Source organism: Danio rerio, chromosome 3 (genome assembly GCF_052040795.2).
Source record: "Danio rerio strain M-AB ecotype USA chromosome 3, GRCz13ab, whole genome shotgun sequence".
NCBI classification, from domain to species: Eukaryota; Metazoa; Chordata; class Actinopteri; order Cypriniformes; family Danionidae; genus Danio; species Danio rerio.
The window spans coordinates 66,792,257-66,815,479 of record NC_141023.1 but is presented as its reverse complement, the minus strand read 5'-3'; the positions used below and the strand labels follow the sequence as shown (position 1 = coordinate 66,815,479).

Genomic DNA, 23,223 nt, shown 5'->3' with positions numbered 1-23,223 from the left:
TAATATATATATATATATATATATATACACACACAGTTGAAGTCAGAATTATTAGCGCCCCTTTAAATTTATTTTCTTTTTAAAATATTTCCTAAATGATGTTTAACAGAGCAAGGAAATGTTCACAGTATGTCTGATGATATTTTTTCTTCTGGAGAAAGTCTGATTTGTTTTATTTCAGCTAGAATAAATGCAGTTTTTAACTATTTTAAACACCATTTTAAGGTCAATATTATTAGCCTCTTTAAGATATATATTTTTTGATAATTTACAGAACAAACTTTTTTTTTTTTGGTGGGGCGAGTGAAAACTTTAGCAGGGCAAGTAAAACTCTGAACTCCAGGACAGAGTTTGGACAGCCCTGCTATACCGGGATATTTTCATCTAAGGTTATGATACCATCAGAATCGTAATCCGGCCCATGCCTAGTTGACACCCGACCCGTCTCCATCCTCTTCCAACCAAATGTGACTTTATTTTTCTTTCTCCTGACTCCATTTGCCTGAAGAGCAAATCTTTTGTTCCACTTCTGTCATTTCTTCAGTGTGACTGAACTTTGATTTCTGTCTGTGTGTGATCTGACAGCCGGGTTTACACGGTGCCATCTTTAATAGTACACGAGGAGCGCAGCTTGTCAGACATCGAGCGTTGTCCTCATGTCACACTGTGAGATCTCCATCAATGAAGGCGTTAGATGGTGAAGTGTATTCATAATTTCCAGAGGATCACCTGCTTATGATTGACCATGGCTGGTCCACACCTCTTAACATTGGGATGTGAAAATAAGGGATGTGCACCACCAGACTGTTTTAAGGACTGTGTAGAAGTGGCCACAGTGCCAGTAATGAAGGAGAAGGGAATCTGTATATGTTATTCAGAATGTGTTCATGCCTAAATAAAATGACAGCGCAGAACAGATTCACATTCAGGAGCAAAGGGCGCCCCCAGGTGGTTTGGCAGTATGGTCCGCGTATATTAGAGCCCTTGACCAACAGCTAATCAAAATTTTTGGCCCAAGTCTGACCTGAAGCCAGTCTTTTTTTTTTGTTTTGCCAAACAGCTTATACCAGGGGTGTCCTGGAGGGCCGGTGTCCAGGAGAGTTTAGCTCCAACCGTAATTAAACACACCTGAACCGGCTAATTACGCTCTTAGGAGATACTAGAAACTTCCAGGCAGGTGTGTTGAAGCAAGCTGGAGCTAAACTCAGCAGGACACCGGCCCTCCAGCACTGAGTTTGGACACTCCTGTACCACTGTATATCTGAAATGTCTATTTCCGAAGCGTGCTCTCTCCTAGCGGTTTCTTTTGTGCTCCTATTGGTTTGATGATAGTTGTAGTGTCTCAAACACTGACACAATCTGATTGCGACTGTAATTAATCGTCTGTCTGTCTGTAAAGATGTCAAACATGCATGGAAAAGGGAAGTCATGACCTGTGTCCAAATATGATGACCCATACTCTGAATCTGTGCAATTTGTCGGACAGGACCAAAAGAGCAGTGTGTGTACGGCTGTCTTTATATGACTCTGAACATCATGTAACGGAGACTAGCTAGTAAGAGCTGTGCAGGTAAACCTCACTCCTCTGACCTCTAAAGGTGCTCTAGCGACCGATGCTAGAGGCCATCTTGAGCCTCCTCGTAGAGCAACCAACTCCCATGCGGAAGGTCGCCGGTTCGATGCCAGCTCGGAGCAGGTTAGGTGGTGTAGTACCAGCGGGGGTTACATTGGTGCCGTGACCCGGATGGGAGTGAGGTTTAGGGGGTTGAGTGTGACAGAGGCCAGCTAGTAAGTGCTGTGCAGGTAAACCTCACTCCTCTGACCTCTAAAGCTGCTCTAGCGACTGATGCTAGAGGCCATGGTTTTTAGCCTCCTTGGTAGAGCAACCGACTCCCATGCGGAAGGTCGCCGGTTCGATACCAGCTCGGAGCGGGTTGGGTGGCGTAGGACCGACGGGGTTACAATTGCACAGTGTGAGCCCGGCTTTATTCACCAGAGTCACTTTGTGTCATGCACGTCACATTTACTTGTTTCTGTAGTTTGTTGAAGACTGTTCCATGTTTTGGGTTTGAGCATATTATTTGAGTTTTATTCCACCTACATTGCTGTAACGTCCCTACTGTGATCTTAACATGCACATGATGCTTTCTGTTTGCTTTTTTTCCAATAAAGACGTGTTAAAAACCTGCAGCTTGTTCTTCTGTTAACATTTGGTAAGCTTAAATAAAGATTTTTTGAGGAGAGTTGATATTTTATTTGGTTTAGTGCTCACTTTAGAGCATGTCAAAGCACAAACCAAGCATGAAGACAAAGGAATTGTCTGTAGACCTCTGAGACAGGATTGTCTGGAGGCACAAGGCTGGGGAAGGTGACAGAAACATTTCTGCTGCTCTGAAAGTTCCAATAAGCACAGCCTCCATCATCCTAGAGCTGGCCGGACATCTAAGCTGAGTGATCGGGGGAGAAGGGCCTCAGTCAGGGAGGTGATCAATAACCCGATGGTCACTCTGTCTGAGCTCCAGCGTTCTTCTGTGGAGAGAGGAGAACCTTACAGAAGGACAACCATCTGTGCAGCAATCCACCAATCAGGCGTCTGTATGGTAGAGCGGGCAGACAGAAGACACTCCCTGCCTGGAGTTTGCCATCTGAAGGACTCTCAGAGCATCAGAAACTAAACTCTCTCCTCTGATGAGACTCAAACTGAACTGTTTGGAGTGAACGCCAGGCGTTACGTTTGGAGAACAGCAGGCGGCGCTCATCAGCAGGCTAACAGCATCCCTACAGTGAAGCATGGTGGTGTTGGCATCATGCTGTGGGGATGTGTTTCAGCAGCAGGCACTGGAAGACTAGTCAGGGTAGAGGGAAAGATGAATGCAGCGATGTACAGAGACATCCTGAATGAAGACCTGCACAAGAGTGCTCTCCACCTCAGACTGGGGCGACGCTTCATCTTCCAGCAGGACAATGACCCAAAGCACACCGCCAACATATCAATGGAGTGGCTTTACAAGAACTCGGTGAACATCCTAGAGTGGCCCAGCCAGAGCCCAGACCTAAATCCTATTGAACATCTCTGGAGAGATCTGAAAATGGCTGCACCGTTGCTTCCCATCCAACCTGATGGAGCTAGAGAGGTCCTGCAAAGAGGAACGGGCAGAAACTCAGGTGTGCCAAGCTTGTGGCATCATACTCAAGAAGACTTGAGGCTGTAATCGCTGCCAAAGGTGCCCAAAATAAAGAAAAACAACTTCATTTAAGTAATCAACCTCTAAAAATAAGAATACAAGACATACAGAATTTCATTGTCATTTAATTCCATAATAAACAGAGCAATTAATTATAAACCATTCCTTCAGTGACACTAGGCATGATCATCATCATCAATATGAAGTAAAAATATCACCATTTTTAAAATTTACAAGTTATAAGGACACGATGACCTGCATTTCCCCGCTCACCTCATCAGTAATTAGTCTTTTTTTTTGATCACTTCTCACGCGTGACGCGTCTTTAGCTTTAAATTACAAAAATCAGTCCTACAGCACGCACCTCACATCATTCCCAATGTACAGACAAAGAGTTGAACATTTATATACAGGAGAACATTTAAGTTACACTTAAAGATGTGCAAGATTAAGCAAAGTATACTGTAGAATAAAACCGAAGGGATAAAATTTCCAGTGGAACTGAGATCGAGTGCTGGTCACACACGGAGAGAGATTTCATTCATTACGAAGGGAAGAGAAGCTGCTTCTCGCCTGCTTTTATAATCAGTATTTTCCAGCAATAACAATCTCCCAATCACTGACAAAATCAACGCTCTTCGTGTGTGTTTTGGTTCTGATTGTGTAGCTTCAGCTTGATTTCGACTATATACATTAGTTTATCTCCGTCACTGTCAACCCCCAACCAAAACAAAAGCAGCAAGATTGGCAAATATAGAAATGATTCACGGAGGAATAACACATGCGCAAAATAATAATATTAAGAAGAGTTTCCCGTCCCTCACGTGCTCACAAGCTGCTCCTTGAAGTGAACACGAGGGAGTCCGAAAGTCCAGGAGGTCGTGTTTTTCCTATCGATGCTACAAGCAGCCATCGCCTCTGGAAGATCTGCTAGTTGCTAGTCATTCGGGGTTTCATATTTAATATGAAGTTCAGATGCTGAATCTTGTGTCGCCTGGATTTCTCTGCTAAATTGAGATATTGTGTGTATCTGCAGTGATTTAACATGTATTAATAGGTTATTCTCATTGCTTTTACAATGAAATACCTCAACATAAACACTGGATCTTGAGGAAAATGCTCGCTTTAAGAAGTCTGCATTCATTCTGATCTACCGCCATGGTGCCAATTATGCAGGGTGGTCAAGTTAGTTTGTGCAATACATGCTTCAGTGAATTAAATTACATCTAACATCCATTTAAGCATATAGATTACAGTGTTGTGAGGGACATTTAGTGTATCCTACCCAGCAGCGTCCTCTGATTAGCTCATTTTGAAGTCGCTGTAGGTCAAATTATACACACTATGCATCTTTTTGGCTTTACTTTAAGGCTGTGTGTAGAAACAAACTCCTATTTTGTCTTTTGAACACTTCCGATGTCTATCGGTGGTCTACATCTGCAGTTTCAGACTGTCAAATGTGTATTTATATGCTTTATTAGTTTAATTATTAGTGTTATTATTTAGAATACAGATCGGAGCAAACTATTTCTCCGTATTAAAGGGCTGACCTCCTCATCCCTCTTGTTTCGATGTCCTTCAGGGGGATCAAGCATTAATTAGAGGGGTCAAACCCCCTGTATTTCACACCCTGTTTACCGCAACACGTTGGGGAGAGTCTCTTAAAGAGCATCAGGGTCACATTTCAATCCAAAAACCAGATACAATAACGATAAATATCCAGGTTCAAATCATTTTTTATCATGTCATAGTAAAAATAAATCTTAATTGCACATTTCTGCTGTTTTGGGGCTGAAATGTGACCCCGGCTATGTTCTAGATGCATAAAATGCTTCAATTATTAAGAGTTTCTGGCTTGTTTCTATCTCAAACATCTTAAAATCTTTAAATCAGGAAGCATTTATTAGAAGAGCACAAAATATAGTCTGTAGTTCTTGTCTGGGTCACATTTCAATCCCAAATCTAGACACAAATAATCATTTATTTAGCCAATTTTGCATTTTAAATCATTATTTTATTTTATTCTGGTGAATATGACAATTATAAAGCAAACACTTTGCTATTATTTTTGTCTTCACAGTCATTTGTGAAGAACAATGCGCTTCAGTATTATAATATTGCACGTTTCTGCTGATTTGGGACTGAAATGTGACCTGGAAATGTTCTAGATGCACACTGCAACAAATGCTTTCATTGCTTTGAGTTTCTGTCTCGTTTTCAGCCCAAATCTCTTAAAATCATGAAGCTTTTTTGTTTTTTAGACGAGCACGAAATCTAGTCTTGTTTTTGTAGTCTGTAGTTCATTCAGGTCACATTTCAATCCAAAATCTAGAGACAAATAATGATATATTTAGCAAAATATGCATTTTAAGCCATTCATTTCCTTCGTTCTGGTAAATATGACATTTATAACACAAATAGTTTTTGTCTCCACACTTTACAGCCATTTGTGAAGAACGATGTGCTTCATTATCATCATAAAAATAGATTTATATTGTCTGTTTCTGCTGATTTTGGGCTGAGATGTGACCTGGATATGTTCTAGACGCACACTGCAACAAATGCTTCTGTTTCTTAAGCTCGTTTCAGCCCAAATATCATAAAATCTTTAAATCAAGAAGCTTTTATTAGACGAGCAGAAAATATAGTCTTTAGGCCTTGTTTGGGTCACATTTCAATCCAAATTCTAGAGACCAATAAGCATATATTCAGCATAATTTGCATTTTAAATCATCCATTTCTTTAATTCCAGCTAAACGAAAACGACAATCATAACACAAATACTTTACACTTTAAATATCACTTATTTTTTCCTCTCCACACTCCAAACAATGTGCTTAAGTGTCATGATGAAAGAAAAACGCAATGAAAATAAATCCTAATTGTACAGTTCTCCTGATTCGTGGGCTGAAATGTGACCTGGATATGTTCTAGATGGGTGAGAAACCCCTTTGCACACTGCAAAAACGCTTTAATTACTGTCTTGATATAGTCGAAGCAACTCTTAAATCAAGAAGCATTTTCTAGACAAGCAAAAAAAAGCCTTTTTTGAGCAATAAAATGCCACAATAAAGATAATTTTTTCTTAAAACAAGCTAAATAATCTAACAAACAGGGTAAGCTAAATGAACATATGCCAACGATTATTTCTCTTACACCACTGGCAGATTATTTAGCTTGTTTTAAGAAAAAACTCACTTAATTTTGACTCATTATTTCATTAAAACAAGACTATATTTATTGCTATTCTAAAAAATGCTTCTTAATTTACTTTATTATTAGATATTTGGAGCAGAAACAAGACAGAAGCAGGCATTTTTTGCAGTGCGCTGATGATTAAAGCATGCACAAAGCTGCATGAAGATACAAGGCGTCCCTCGTGCTGGGAAAAAAACCCAAAGTGTTCCTCATAATTAGACTGCACTGACAAAAACTGCTCATTACATTAAGACTTATTAGCATCTTATGTCCGAAAAACCCCCTTCAGCTGCCCAGATCCCCTTTCATTTTATACAAACTCACTAGAACTATGCGAGTCGTGTGAAGTGGTTCATTGTCATGAATGAATGAATCGTCCAAACACTGTACAAAAATATCTGTGGAGACTCATACTGGACATCTAATCCGTCATATAAATAAGCTCGTCACACTTAAGATTTCACATTTAAAAAATAAACCCCCAAAAAATCCAGTGTGTTCAAAGTAAAAGGCAAATATTGTACGATTTTTTCGATTGCACAACTCAACGTTTGAGTCTGTTGGCTCGTTTAGTGTTGAAATAAACTCGTCCTTAAGTAAAAATGTGGACACTAAGAAGGAAAACAGGTGAGGCAGGACACTTGGGAAGCGCGTGAAAGTCTCAAAAGCGTACGGAAAGCAAAGGTTTCCTCTGAATTGCACTGACGAAAAACATCGCAAATCATAGTTAATGGAAAAGCAGATCATTAAGCTGCATCTGATTGGCTAGCCAGAAGCAGACGCCTTCATATCCTCCAATAAATACCAAAATGCTGCCTGAGAAGCAATCGAAGCCAACATCTCTGGTTAATCCTTCTCTCCGTCTTCGCCGCTTCCTGAGAAAGATCAAACGGAAACGGTTTAGATTCAATTGATTTGTCAATGCATTGCGATTCAGTTTCTGTTGATTCGTCTGGCTCATCTTACCCCCTTGCTCCATGTCTGAATCTGTGAGGTGTGTGAGGGAGAAGCTGGCGATGCTGGCGGGAGAGATGGAGAAGCGAGAGTAGCTGGAGGGGCTGGTCCAGCTCTGATCCAGGCTGCGGTTTGCAGGAGGTGGAGAGAAATACTTGGAAGCGGCCGAAGTCCCGCTGGACCTGCTGGAGGAATGATCACTGGCGGCTTTTGACAGGAAATTCGGCTCTGGAGACGGGAAGTCATCATCCCACTCAAATGCACCACCTGGAGAAGAAAAACAAGCTTAAAACCTGAAGAGTCACTGATTCCTGATTGACCTCAAGTCAGGAGTGCCAAACTGGAGGAGTCGGAGGTTGGATTCAGCCTGAAATTGGTAGGTCAGCTACCAAATAAGTGGGATTTGAGTTCCAACTGGGTAGTAAAACCTCCTGGGGCATTTGATTGATTTATTTAATGGCTGGTACATGACTCAGAGTCCAACAGATTGTGTTTAATTACTGTTACACCCACCCAAACCTAAACATTACAGTAATCTATTGTGTTTTATCAATATCTACACCTACCTCAAACCTAAACCTTAAGTCATTTGTGCCAAACTAGAGGAGTTCGGTATAAACAGAGGTTGAAGGCAGCTCCAAATTGGCCGGACTTGAGCTATATTTGGGTAGTAAAACCTTTAGCTTACAGCAATGTAATGTGTGTATTTATATAGCGCATTTATTGTGTATGGCCATACACCCAAAGCGCTTCACAATCATGAGGGGGGGTCTCTCAACACCACCACCACCAGTGTGCAGCATCCACCTGGATGATGCGACGGCAGCCACAGAACAACGGCGCCAGTGCGCTCACCACACAAGCTATTGGAGGAGTGAAAAGACAGTGATAGAACCAATTCAGTGGATAGGGATGATTGGGAGGCCATGATCATAAGGGCCGATTAAGGGACAGGAGACCATGGTTTACACCCCTACTCTTTACGAGAATGACCCCAGAGAGTCAGGACCTCGGCTTAACGTCTCATCTGAAACAGTGTAGTATCCCCTTCACTTTTACTGGGGCATTAGGACTCACACAGACCACAGGTTGAGCGTCCCCTGCTGTCCTCACTAACACCACTTCCAACAGCAACCTAGTTTTCCAATGTGGTCTCCCATCCAGGCACTGACCAGGCTCAGCCCTGCTTAGCTTCAGTGAGTAACCAGTCTTGGGCTGCAGGGTGATATGGCTGTGGCGACACAGTAATCTATAGTGTTTTATTAATATCTACACCTACCCCAAATCTAAACCTACAAGTCAGGGGTGTCAAGTTGGAGGAGTTGGGTATAAACAGAGGCCAGATGCAGCTCCAAATTGGCAGATCTTGAGCTTCGTTTGGGTAGTAAAACCTTTTGGGGCTCTGATTGATTCAACCAATCTATTGATTGAGACGAATCTATTGTGTTCTATTAATGTTACACCTAACCCAACCCTAAAGCTTACAGTAACCTGTTGGGTTTTATTAATGTTACATCTAGCCAAACCCTAAAGCTTACAGTAACCCATTGTGTTTTATTAATATACACCTAGAGAAGTTAGGTATAGATGGAGGTCGGAGGCAGCTCCAAATTGGCAGGATTTGAGCCTCATGTGGGAAGTAAAAACTTCTGGAGCTTTTGATTGATTATTTTAATGTCTTGTACATGACACAGAGTCCAAACTATTGTGTTTTATTAATGTTAAACCTACCCAAACCCTAAAGCTTAAAGTAAACACTGGGATGGCCAACTTTTTGGTCACAGTCCAGCAGCGGTTTGTGAAAGAGTTGCTACCAGACCAATAAAGTTCAATAATATTTATACCTACCCCAAATCTAATTTTTACAGTAACTGATTGTGTTTTATTAATATCTACACCTGCCCCAAACCAAAACCTACATGTGAGGGGTGCCAAACTGGAGATAGGTAGAAAGGGAGGTCAGAGCCAGCTCCAAATTGGCAGATCTTGAGTTTCGTTTGGGTAGTAAAACCTTTTGGGGCTCTGATTGATTCAACCAATCTACTGATTGAGACGAATCTATTGTGTTCTATTAATGTTACACCTAACCCAACCCTAAAGCTTACAGTAACCTGTTAGGTTTAATTAACGTTACATCTAGACCAAAAGTAAGCAAAACGACTCTATATCACTTCTATAAGATAAAGAAAAAGTCATTACCTTCTTCATCGGTGGAGCTCTCCGAGTTGGTAAATCTATTAAGGTAGCTGGAGGAGGCCACTGGACTGCTGAAATCTGACAATTGACTACTGGGGTCAAGAGTGTGCTCACCGAGTTCCTTTGTTGGAGTTTCCTATTTGGTTAAAAAACAGGGAATCAGATGTAGAAAATGCCTCTATTTGAAAAATCAGATTACCTTTAACCCTTGTCTTTTGCTCAAATATCACCACTAAAATATGAGAAATTGTTTTCTTCAAACAGGGAAAACCAGCAACAACCAAGTATGCATGATTATATGCTGTCATGGGTTTGCAATCAAAAAATCTCTTTATAAATGGAAGTCAATGGGGCCACCAGCATAACGTAAGGGTAGTAAATTTACCCACAGTGTATTGTTGAATTTTTAAAAAAAATCCAAAGCATGTTCCCAAAATATGTGTCAAAATAAGATTTACCACCAAAGTCATTCAATTTGCTGAAGCGCAGAGAAAGTTATGGCCAAATTAAGCCTTAAAATCACCCCAGAGTGGATGAAAACATCCCCAACAACACACAAGGGTTAAAGAAAATCAGCAGAAAACCAAGCAGAACACCAGACCTGGTCAAACAGGTAGACGGTGACATCATCAAAGAATGACACTCCACGTCTACTATCCCCATCTCTGCCCTCTTCTGATGTGGCTTTAGCAGTCTGAAGGGTTTTGGGTTTCAGCAGGCTTTTAAGGTTGAGGGAACTGCTGTTGTCTGAGATAATAATAGGTACCGGGTGCACAACCTCATCCTCACTGCACTCAGAGCTGGAGCTGTGTAATCGGTAGGCACGCATATCCTCATCCGAATCGTCACTGTTCTCATCTTCTTCATCGGCATCCATCCCGTCCTCCGTGCCATAGGATCCATCCAGCTTTCCCAAATACCTCCCTTCCATATCTGGCTCCTTCTTCTTTGTTCCTTCTCCAGCGTACGTTCTGGTTAGTTTTGCATGAAGCATGACTTCTGTTGGAGGTGGTAATGAGGTAGTGGGCGTTTCTGGGACATCGCAGGGATGATTCTGGTTAGAGTCATCAACAGTCAATGGTTTTTCCTTGCTCCAATCTTCCTCGGTAGTGAGAACCAACTCTGGAACAAGAGTCTTTGTGGCCGTTATAGTTGATTCTACAGTAGGACCTGCAGATTGAGAGGAAGTCTCGGACCGTGAATGCTCCTCAAGAGCGTGAGCTACCCTACTTTCATTAGTTTCTTGATTATTCTGAAGCCAAATTGAAGAGCCGTTTCCACTGACGTCATCGCTTTTCTTGTCCAGCTCCTCATTGTCTGAGAAGTAAGCGGAGTCTCTGTAGTTTCCTCCTAAAGGAAACTCACCAGGTTCCTGTTGGTGATCGACTCCACCACCGTTTAGCTGAACATCAGGCACACTGTCCACTTCAGACACAACAATTTCCGGTGGGACCAGCGCCGAAGGCTCCACGGCAGCATCATTGTCTTCATCCTTCAAACCTGTTTGAGAGTTCCACTCGGGTGACTCCAAGTTTTCGGTTTCATACCCGCTGTCCGCAGCTTTGTATGGGGGCTGAAGCTTATTAACAGAAATATCCAATGACTGTCCATGCGCCACATCCAAAGAATCCAACGAATCTGGCGTTTCTGCAGAATTCTCAATGGTTGGAAGAGTTGATGAGGTGCTATCATCGAGAAGGCTGTCCTGACTTATTTGATCAAGACAGGAGTCCAAAACCAACAGCGAGGACATATCCTGAGTTGCGTGGTTGTCCAATAAAGTATCTTGATCGATGGCTTCTGATGGTGGGATATCCTTGGCTGTCTCCATTATATCACTCATTGAGTCACTACTTGTCAGACCTTCGGTGAGGCCAAGTTCTGTATACTCTCCAACAGGCGAAGTAGTAAAGCTTAGCTCAGCTGCATCGCTGATTCCTATATGCTGCCCATTGTCCTTTGAGGCTACGAAGCATTCTTCAAGGCTAGGGGGTTTGGCATCTATGCACATTTGTAGTGTATCTGTTGTGGCACTTTCAAGGGACTGATGACTGTCTGAGGGACTGTCAACAATGACCTCAACACTCTCAGAGGTAGACTCGGATGAGGAGTAATTCCTGGATTTGGGGGAACGCAAAGAGCCATTTGTGTCTGGCAGGTGGTTGCTACCTGTTACTAATATATCAAAAGGCACCATTGCTTCACGTCCTTTCAAAGGTGAGAGAAAATCATCTAAAATTGGGCTGACTAAGTCTAAGAATTCATCTTTGAGCTGCGCAGAACTGCCTGCCGATTTCAAAGACTCACCTGTAAGGTTGACACTATCTGAGACATTGGTCTCTATGATGGACCTCTTGATATTAATTGAATCAGGCGGTGAGACCTCAGACTTGTCCTTCATTAGACTGTTATCTTTAAGAAACATAAAGTTATCAGACAGTTTCTCGGTGTTAAGAAGCTTCATTACATCTGAACTCCCCTGATCTGAGATCTCCAGATGAATGGCTTCAGGTCCAACCCCTAAAAAAGATGTCTGAAAACTTGCCTCTTTACCATTAGCTTCATCTGAGTCCCTCTTTGGTAAATTCATCATCTCAGGGAGCTCCATAAAACCTCCCTCAAATGAATGAGAATCTTCCATCTTAGCATCGCCCTCACTGAAAATGTTAGTATGGTAAGGGCTGTCATGTTCACTTGAGGACCATATGTGGCTGTCCTGAAGAAAAGAGTCTTTCGAGTCAATGCTCTGATGAAAGAAATCAGCGTCTGTACTGGACTCATCCAATCGGACGTCCTGTAAGACTACGTACTGATTCTGCTCTGAAGTATTAGTACCCTCAGCTCCTTGACTGTCGCCCATCCCAATCTCGCTCTCATCGAGTTCCTCCAACTTAATAAAGTAGTCATTTCCAGAGGATGCTTTATGGGCGTCAAACACTGGCAAGGTCTCCGGGACTCTACCACCATCAGCGGCTTGCACTGTGGTGTCAGGGAAATGAGCCTGAATGTCTTGCCGTGGCACTGGAAAGAACATACTGTGGTAATTCAGAGTAGTGTCCATGGCAGATCGATTGTGGCTGTCGTAGTGGTCATGCTTGGCCGCTTCCCAGACATACTCAAAACTTAACCCGCGACTTGTTTCAGTGACTGTTAGAACCTCGTCCGGTTCTCTGCCATCATCGAACTGCTCCAGGATGGGGAAGGAGGAGTGGCTGACGGTGGCCTGTCGAGTGCTGGGATTGGGTTTGAGAGAGCTCCAGCGCTGCTCAAAGTCATCCTCCACATCTTTCTGACCCTGCATACGGAGGTACGTGAGCAGGCGATGGACCTCTTCAGCAGTGGCCCTCTTGTCCGCAGGTAGCCAACAAAACTGTAGAACTTCATACCTGTATATCAAAGCAAAAAAATAACGTTTAAGCCTTATACCCAACCTAAATCGAAAAAATCCCATTCCCACATACAGTGGTGTAACTCCAAAATTTGGTATCACTATTTGGGGGATTTCAGTCTAGATTTTTCAACCCAAATCAAAAGGCTTCACATTCCCACATACAGAGTTGCAACGACAAGATTTGGTATCACTATTTGGGGGATTTCCATCTGGATTTTCCCAACCCAAATTGAAAAGCTTCCCATTCTCAAATACAATGGTGCAACTCTAAAATTTTGGTACCACTATTTGAGGGATTTCTGTCTGAATTTTACAACCCAAATCAAAAACTTTCCCATTCCCACTTACAAAGGTGTAACTCCAAAACTTTGATATCACTATTTGGGGTATTTTTGTCTGCATTTTCCAAACCCAAATCAAAAAGCTGCCTAATCCCACAAACAGAGGTGTAACTCCAAAATTTTGGTATCACTATTTGGGGTATTTCCGTCTGAATTTTCCCAACTCAAAATAAAAAGCTTCCCATTCCCAAATACAATGGTGCAACTCCAAAAATTTTGCTATAATTTTAAAGGAAACCCATCTAAATGACATAAAACAGTGCTGATAGGGCTAAAGGTTATTGTAAAAGTTATCTGGGTTATATTAAAGCCCCTGAAAAAAGAGACACATTTAGATTTTTTTCATAAACTCAAACTCTATAGTCTATAACTTTTGGACTTTAAAGAGTTATTTTATTCCAACTTTGTGTAATTTCGGCCTACCCAATTTTGAAGTCTCCCCATACCTCTATAGACTGGTGTAAACACAAAATTTTAATGTAATTTAACAGAAAACCCTTTGTATTTACATATAGAACAAATGTAAATAAATAAATAACCTGACTATAATGTTTGAACCAACTAAATACTAGGCACTGTTTTGTTTTTGTTCTAAAACCTCGTTTTGAAAGTGTACGTGTAAGCTCTAGAAGGAGATTTAGGTCTAAATGAGTTTCTTACAGTAACACAAACACGTCAAAGTGATGGCAAACTGCAGAAAATAGACATTGTAACGTTTCAAATGGTACCATATATAGGAGTGTTGGCCCAGATTTACAAATTCAAACAAAAGACATTAAAGATGTCACTCTGGACCCGGTACAGAGTCACTAGAAACTGAGCTTGCTTAAGAAAACAAGCATCTGTTAAGGACTCACCATCTTTCTGAGTATGGCAAGTCCACCTGTGGCTTGAGAAGTCGGACTTGTTGATCTTTGAGCACATGATGGAGCACTTCTCTGTCCGACAGGTGATGATACGGCTGCTTTGCACATTCAAACAACTCCCATATCGTTACACCCAAGGCCCTGAAAACAGAAAAGTCCTGCTGTTATAGCATGATCAGTGTTGGGTTAGTTACGTCAAAAAAAGTAAATAATTACTAAATAAATGATTAAAATTGTGTTTAAATTAATTTTCTAATTACTTTGTCAGAAATTTTACTCAGTTAATCAATAAATAATTTAATTACTTATTGAGAAAGACAATAGAAATCACTGCAAATCCTTAATTCTTTAATTTGAGTCAAACAATTCAATGCATGACACCATATTTCAAACATGTATATTCATATAAATTATTAAAAGATTTCATTTTTCTTAAGCATTTTAATTTGTTGGACAAATCTATCATTCGTTTATTAAAAAATTGAGTTAAGCTGCAAAATATCTCTGCTTTTGTGAATTTAGACTGTATATTAATAACTTAAGCATGTGCCGCTTAAACTGCATAACAAAAATACATTTACTGTGCTTACCGAATTGATTTACACAGAACTGTTGAATTTATGTAGTGTTTAAAGAAAGTACATTATACATAACTAACTGAATAATAAATTGAAGCTTTTCACCAAAGTCAAATGCTAAAATCCACGTCTATCTTGCTCATATACCAGATATTCATAGATGGATCCTCTGATAGGCGCAGCTTTCAAATGCTACAATAGCTGTATATTTCCATCTATCTATGTTTATGTGCATTCTGGAATATCACATTACAGAAATACCTAATGGAAATGTCAAGATGTGCCTAAATTTTGAATTCACATTAAAAAAAATGGACAAACCTGCACATTGTAAAGCATCCGAAATGTGGTTTTGATCATTTCTAAAACCCCTCAGCCGTCAGTCCTATTATTATTTCCTCCAGAACTGTCTTGAGCACCTGTCTGCGCTCCCCAAAGAGCGTCTCACACCTCCAAAAGCCACCACATTCATTGCATTTCATCTTCTGAGGTGCAACTCATTTATTAGAGAGGGAAAAAAAACGGCACAGTGGCAAATCCCAACGCGCTAAACTACATTTCTCTGATCAATATTTGTGCAAGCTTATCAGTGACCCTTTTGTTTCTCATTGGATGGAAGCGCTGCTTTATTCACAAATGTTTTATGCGATATTCCAGTTTTGTGCATTAATCTAAATCACATTTTCGAAAGATTTCGAAAGTAAACATAGCTAGTGTCCCTGTATCATTGCGAATGCATCAAGCGATGATCAATCACAACCGTATCTGTTGGGCTCGTATGTTGGCAGGAAATAAACAATTTTAAAATGACTAGTACCAAAATATGACATCCTATATACCATATCCACAGCACATTGCCAATAACCTTAATACAACACAAGCTGGTTCTTATTTTTGACATTCGATACAGTAAAGACACAACAAATCCAATTTACACATTCCTCATATAAACATAAACGGGGTACATCTGTAATAAGAGCTCCTAATAAACTCTGACATACAAGCCATCATCTGAGTGCTTCACGGAGGCTATAAGAGTCAAAGACCTTTAAATTTATGACCCTGAAATGAAAGTGCAGATAGCTCGCTTTCAGAGGGATCAGACCTGCCAACTGCTGCGAGACACCATAACATAACCACTGCTGTTTAGCTTCTCCCCCGGCCTACACACACTTTTGAGGCTATTTTTTTAAATTGTTTTGCTTTTGCTTGTTTTTGCTTTGCCTTGATTTGCTCAAAGTCTGTTGATGACAGTATGTACATTTACAATTAATCTCATTCATTTACACCATTTCATTAAAAAAACTAACTTCAGTTAGCTTTAACCAATAAAACAAACAAAAAAGGTTACATTAGATATGAAATGACAATCTGTAAACCATTCCCATCATCAATCCTCTCTTCTCGGATGGGATGCTGGGCCAAATCAAAGGTTACCATTGGCCAGCTTTGGCCTGTTTGGGCACCTCTGACATAGACAATTTATTTTGGTGCATTTAAAGAAAACAGTTATTAAACAGCTATATGCATTAAAATAAGAGTTTGGTCAACAAACATCTTTAGAAACAAAAAAAAACAACATGCAAATGAGATGTTACAGCAATTTTGTTTGTTATATATTACATTTTTATTATATATAAATCGATTTTTTTTTATGTTTCTCTAGATTTTTCCTGTTTATTACAAATGTAATTAAATCTGTGTACTACATTTTGGACTGTGATCAGTTTTTTTGTTAGATTAGATGGTCAGTTATGTCTTTAAATCTTTTAAATTGCATACTAATATTTAGTTTATTCCTGAATAATCTAATGTATCTGCACAAATATATTACTTATAAAGCATCTAACAGAAAATATGAAGTCAAATAAGAGGGGGTAAACTTATACTGACCCCTGTATATAAAATCAGGGTTTCAGCATGTTTCACCAAGACTTTAAGAGCTTTTTAAGACCATTATGGATGAAATTTCAGACTTACATAGGGCTAAACGCTAAGGATTTCTTTAATGGGACTTTTTTTTTAACAAAACTTTTTAAAAATTGTTTAAAACTAAATGTATAGACTATGTTAGCTATGAGTAGAGTTTAATTGAGATGTAATGTTGGTGATTGGATGTACTGAAATGATTAGGTAGCTTTACATAAACAAATGAAAAATAAGACCTGTTTAAAAAGATTTAAGACCTACAAGACAACATTTCAAAGATTTTAAGACTTTTTGAGGCCTAAAACTTAGTTTATTTTAAATTTAAGTCTTTTTAAGACCCCACGGACAGCCTGAATATGCTATTAAAGATGGTCTTTAGTCTCCTTGGTAGAGCAACCGACTCCCATGCGGAAGGTCGCCGGTTCGATACCAGCTCGGAGCGGGTAGGGTGGCGTTGGAACGGCGGGGTTACATTGGTGCCGTGACCCGGATGGGAGTGAGGTTTGGGGGGTGAGTGTAAAGGAGGCCAGCTAGTGTGTGGTGTGCAGGTAAACCTCACTCCTCTGACCTCTAAAGCTGCTCTAGCGACAGACGCCAGAGGCCATGGTCTTTAGCCTCCTTGGTAGAGCAACCGACTCCCAAGCGGAAAGTCGCCGGTTCGATACCAGCTCGGAGCAGGTTGGGTGGCGTAGGACCGGCAGGGGTTACACAAGCTCTACAAAATAGCTTGATACATAGGGCTAAACGCTAAGGACTTTTTTAATCAGACATTTGTTTTTCAACCTAACTTTAAAATAAATGTTTAAAACTTTATGAATGTAGTTTTGCTAAAAGCTTCATTGAGATGTATTGTCAGCGATTTGATGTGTAATAGCTTGTGTGATAGCTTTACATAAACAAAGAAAAATTAAGACAAGTTTAAAATAATTTAAGACAATATTTTAGTGAATTTAAGACATTTTAAGACACCGCCGACACCCTGAATATGCAATTTAAAAGATTTGCAAGCTCTACAAAATAGCTCGATTTTGCATTGCATTGAGTAATCATGGAATGGAGAAATTCTGGAGGGTTTAATAAGGTAAATACAAGACAACAGTAGAGTTTACCTACCAAACATTGCTGGGTTTGGTTTGTTCTGAAGTGATCAGACCCCCATGCAGTTCACCAATTAACTCTGGGGAAAGCCAGCGCAGCGCCACACACTGGTCATCCTCAGTGGTGATGTAATCCTCCTGGAATAATGAGCAAGATGATGCTTTATTTGTACTAATGATGCAATTAAAGATGTAAATAATGGGGGGAGGGGTGGGTGGTTAGGTTACCTTGAAATTTGTAGGGCCGATGCCATAGTCTCCAACTTTTACAGTCAGGTCTGTTGTGAGAAAGCAGTTCCTCAAAGCCAAATCACTGTGAAAAAAAAAAGAAAGAAGATATAACCGGTGGGCCTTTACAAAAACAGATCAAAATGGCAGAGCAAAAACACAGCTGACATCCTGCAGTGAACATTTCCTGTTTGCTGTCAAAGTATTTCCTAATTGTAACGAGAGGCACTGTGTATAGGCCACATCAAACTAGGGCAGAAATACAATAAATATGTCGAGCATGTGGATTCAGCTGAGATGACCTGATGGCAAGCAGCAAAGTCCTGTCACTCAAGTAGCCACGCCGTTAATTATGCAGAACATTAAGGCTTAACATAAATTAAACAGATGAGTTGTAAACAAAATCCCTACTGACAGTTATCATGAAGGGTAATGTTATCTATAGACACCAAAACCTTATTTGTACCAGTCAGTAAACACCTTTCATTCTGCTGTAAAGTTGGACGTTTTAACATGGCAGTCAATGAGGATTTGCTCTCTTTTGTAGCCAGCCCCCCAGTGGCCAGCTAATGAATTGCAGTTTCAGTTGCTTCTGCATTTGTCTCACGAGGAAGAGCGATAGGTTGCCAACTGAAGCTCTGAGAGGGATGAAGAATATATGGTGCCTCAAACAGAGTCTTAAATAGGCCAGCTCTGATTTTAGCATCTGGGTAGTGTCTGTTTTACACCCTCTCCTTGAAAAATGCTGGGGCACATAAAAATAAAGCATGAATACAACATTTATTTATGTCAAATTCAGCATTTGCAATCATCTGGGGTGACCTGTCACTTAAGTGGCCCACACTGTTAAATATGCAGAATATTAAGGCTTAATATAAATTAAACGGGCGAAGTATAAGCAAAATCCCTACTCACAGGTGTCATGAAGAGTAGTATTATCTAAAGACACCAAAACCTGATTTATACCATCCAGTAAACACCTTTTATTCTGCTGTAAAGTTGGACGTTTTAACATGGCAGTCAATGAGGATTTGCTCTCTTTTGTAGCCAGCCCCCCAGTGGCCAGCTAATGAATTGCAGTTTCAGTTGCTTCTGCATTTGTCTCACGAGGAAGAGCGATAGGTTGCCAACTGAAGCTCTGAGAGGGATGAAGAATATATGGTGCCTCAAACAGAGTCTTAAATAGGCCAGCTCTGATTTTAGCATCTGGGTAGTGTCTGTTTTACACCCTCTCCTTGAAAAATGCTGGGGCACATAAAAATAAAGCATGAATACAACATTTATTTATGTCAAATTCAGCATTTGCAATCATCTGGGGTGACCTGTCACTTAAGTGGCCCACACTGTTAAATATGCAGAATATTAAGGCTTAATATAAATTAAACGGGCGAAGTATAAGCAAAATCCCTACTCACAGGTGTCATGAAGAGTAGTATTATCTAAAGACACCAAAACCTGATTTATACCATCCAGTAAACACCTTTTATTCTGCTGTAAAGTTGGACGTTTTAACATGGCAGTCAATGAGGATTTGCTCTCTTTTGTAGCCAGCCCCCCAGTGGCCAGCTGATGAATTGCAGTTTCAGTTGCTTCTGCATTTGCCTCAAGAGGAAGAGCGATAGGTTGCCAACTGAGGCTGTAAGACGGGGAATATAGTGCCTCAAACAGAGTCTGAAATACGCCAGCTCTGGTTTTTGCATCTAAGTAGTGTACGTTTTACACCCTCTCCTTGAAAAATGCGAAGTCACTTAAAAATAAAGCATAAATACAATATATGTGTATATATGCCGAGTTCAACATGTGAAAATCAGCTGAGGTGACCTGTCACTCAAGCGGCCATGCTCTTAATTATGCAAAATATTAAGTCTTAATATAAATGCAACTGATAAGTTATAAATATTCACCCCCCCTCACAGGTGTCATATAGGGTAATATCATCCATAGACACCAAAATATTATTTGTACCGGTAAGTAAACACCTTTTATTCTGCTGTAAAGTTGGACGTTTTAACATGGCAGTCTATGAGGATTTGCTTTCCTTCGTAGCCAGCCCCCCAGTGGCCAGCTGATGAATTGCAGTGTCAGTTACTCCTCCATTTCCTTCACAACGGAGATTGATAGGTTGCTGATTGATGCCAACTCAGGCAGTAAGTGGGACGAGGAATATATGGTGCCTCAAACAGAGTCTTAAATACGCCAGCTCTGATTTTAGCATCAGAGTAGTGTCCGTTTTACACCCTCTCCTTGAAAAATGCTGAGCTAGCGGTGTGCTCACACACAGCGCAGGCCTACTGTCATGCACACTGAAACCTCTGCAAGATAAATGGACGGATATTTTAGACACTACACTCTGGCCTTGGCAAAAGGGACAAATACAGTACAGCGTGCGGGTCACAGAGAAGTCCAGCTCTGCTTTTGGCCATACATGGAAAATACATATTCGCAGACTGGGGTTGTTGAAGTTAATGTTGAAGTTAATAAAAGAGTACAACTGAGCTTTATTAGTTATTAACTCCATTTAATAAGTCAATCATAATGCATTATTAGGCATTAACTATAACAAACCATATTTACATGTTGAAGTTAACAATAAAAAACTGAGTTTTATCAGTCATTAACTCAATTTAATAAAACAATTACGACTTTTAAATTAAATGCATTCTTTGGCATTAACCATTAAATTTACATCAGCAAAGGTTAATAAATGCTTTTGTAGATGTAATTTAGTTATTTAAATGTTGTTTTGTTGTTAACAAATGGGCTTTTACTCTACAGAGTTGACAGAACATTCAATGTGGTAAAAATAACAGATTAACATGTGAAAATGTTGAAAATAACTGATATAACAATATGAATATTCTAATAGCCACTCCAAAAATGTAAATAATAAATCATTAATAATATTGATGTTTTATTGAAGTGCCCACAATATTAATATCGTGCATGTAAATATGTTATTATATATTGAATATTGGCATATGTCCTATATACACACACATGCATGCATTTCAAAACAATTTATGACAACAACATTAATGAGACTTTAACTAAATTTAAAATAAATTACAATATCCTTACAAAACTACAGTATACAAGCATCAGTGGTGTAAAGTAACACATTACGAACACTCAAATGTAGTTATTTTATAAATGTTTACTTTAACTCTCCCTTGAGTACATTATTAGGGCTGTATCTGTACTTATACTCCACTATTTCCTTCAACCTGCAGTCACTACTGCATTATTTCTCATTTAAGGGGATTAGAAAAATCAGTCCTGCCCAATCAGATCACACAGAGAAGGTAAATCACATCATGATGAACGACTTCAAGACATGGGTGATTTATAATTGCAGCAAACTGTTTGGAAGCATTAAAAGTGTCCAAGAAAACATCCAAAATCTTTACACGTATTGACCCAGAGACTGTCACTGATGACAAGATGATAGATGTTTACTGTATGATGACCGAAATGGCCTTAAACACTCAGCAGGGATCAAGACGTCAACATGACGTCAGATTGGCGTTATACCCGAACTTCATGGGGACGCTGCATTTGGTTTGTAAATTAAAATCATTTGGACATCAGAACCCAACATCAGGCCGACATCAAAGTTCAACGTCCAACCTAAAATCAACCAAACGTCTAATGATGTTACAGCTTCACGTTGTGTGGGCGTTCCCACTATGACGTCTATCAGACGTTTGATTTTGGTCGCCATAACTGATGAATAAATGTTTTTGACACAAGCATGACGTTAGTTAAACATGATGGCTTGATGTTGGATTTTAGTCACTTTTGACGTCGTTATTGGACATCAAAATACCGTTGTTCTTAGGCGCTGGCTAAATTTTTGGCTGAATTTTGGTCACCTGACATCACAAACTAAATCTAACCAAATATTAACGTCTTAAGGCGTTGTGTGCCTGCTGGGCAATAACTAGATGCACTACAGAATGTTACGTTTACACACATCGACAAATTACATGTAAATGCATCAGCTTTATACAGAGTAATACTTACTACACTTGAGTACTTTTGAATGGGCTACTTTTTACTTTGTTTAATATTTACAACAGATACTTTTACTCTACTTTTACTACATTTTTAGGCAAGTAATGCTACTTTTTCTTGAGTATGATTTTCAGTGCTGCTCCTACCAGATCAGCGACACTGGAGCACACTAGCAAAACATGATGGGAGCTGTTACATTTGACTTAAAATAAAGAAAATAACGCTACTTTCTCTGGATTTCGGTGGTATTTTATGCAAAATGCAATACTTATTATGTTCCTTAAACCACTGATAATATTTCTCCTCTAATTTTAAAATAAGTAAATGTGGTGCACAAAATAAAAATGTTTAGACATGATTATATATATATATAGACAACACAATACATCACTAGAACTGAGTGAGAGACTTGAGGAGAAACACAGTTTCTGACTTTTTAGTGAAGAATTCAAGTCATCATTATGGCACCACCTGGTGTTTGGTGTGTGTCTGTGCGTTTGCCTGAGTCACCAGCAGGATTTGGGTCATTGTGCTAAAGTGTTGACCCTTTGGGGTAACAAATTCATCAAAAAAACATAAATGGATTTTACTGGTGCTCCTATGATGCTCGAAATGTGAACAGTGACTGTAACAAGAGTTGTGCAGCCTTGTAGCACATGAGCAATATATACAAATTATTAAAAGAAGCATTCAGACATGCACAGTTGCCGAAATGTCTACATTTCAGTTCATCACCTGGGTGATATATAATAAAGTGCATTTATTATTTCTTAGACACGTCCTTGTGAATGCAGTACCTGCACTATGCATACTACAAAATGGCATACAACAGTACACGTATGCAATTAGGGATGCACTTAAAGAGTGAAAAAAATATGCACAAGCAAAGCCAAATCCTAATCGTTGCTCCCGATGATATCTAGACGTGTTTTGATGTGAAAGTTGTCTATGAAGAACAACACACATATTTATTGTCTATTCTAAACTAAAAGCGTCAAACAAACACTGATTAAAGGTAAAAATGTAGTAAAGACTGATCACTTCACTTCATCACAGTTATAATCAAGAATTTTTAAGGTTAAAAATAAGTTAAACACTCAAATAAATATTAAATAATTAAATTATATATTTTTTTACGTTTAAAAATAAATTAAATCAAATGTAGACATTAAATTTGATTTAAGGTTAAAAATTCATCAAATAATTAAATATTAAATAACAAACTTAGCTTTTAAAAATAAATGTA

At 39.6% G+C, this 23,223-nt stretch overlaps 2 protein-coding genes and 1 long non-coding RNA gene across 18 annotated transcripts in view; 2 read left to right on the top strand and 1 right to left on the bottom strand.

Moving 5' to 3' along the window:
- The window catches only part of tecpr1b (tectonin beta-propeller repeat containing 1b), a 46,307-nt gene extending 44,117 nt beyond the window's left edge, over nt 1-2,190 (top strand). For 3 of the 10 annotated variants that reach the window (XR_015481432.1, XR_015481437.1, XR_015481436.1), the window contains exon 26: nt 1,228-2,190. Coding sequence is in view for 1 of the 10 variants with exons in the window: in XM_087245360.1 (XP_087101486.1) it covers nt 586-714 (129 nt within the window). In the remaining 9 variants the exon portion in view is untranslated. Of the gene's footprint in view, nt 1-429 lie in introns of all 10 variants that reach the window. The other 7 variants (XR_015481438.1, XR_015481434.1, XR_015481435.1 and 4 more) reach the window with 5 other exon arrangements.
- Nucleotides 2,191-3,290: 1,100 nt separating this feature from the next.
- Nucleotides 3,291-23,223, bottom strand: part of lmtk2 (lemur tail kinase 2) — a 79,900-nt gene continuing 59,967 nt past the window's right edge. For 2 of the 7 annotated variants that reach the window (XR_015479932.1, XR_015479934.1), the window contains exons 8-15: nt 17,964-18,048; nt 17,752-17,873; nt 14,123-14,272; nt 10,135-12,919; nt 9,537-9,669; nt 7,350-7,604; nt 6,413-7,258; nt 3,291-6,280 (exon numbers count right to left, since the gene is read on the bottom strand). Coding sequence is in view for 2 of the 7 variants with exons in the window: in XM_087243021.1 (XP_087099147.1) it covers nt 7,230-7,258; nt 7,350-7,604; nt 9,537-9,669; nt 10,135-12,919; nt 14,123-14,272; nt 17,752-17,873; nt 17,964-18,048 (3,559 nt within the window). In the remaining 5 variants the exon portion in view is untranslated. 7 annotated transcript variants of the gene reach the window in all.
- LOC147846144 (uncharacterized) lies at nt 15,927-22,807 on the top strand. Its single transcript, XR_015481518.1, has 3 exons — nt 15,927-18,080; nt 18,127-19,085; nt 19,586-22,807. It is a non-coding gene; the product is annotated as an uncharacterized LOC147846144 (long non-coding RNA).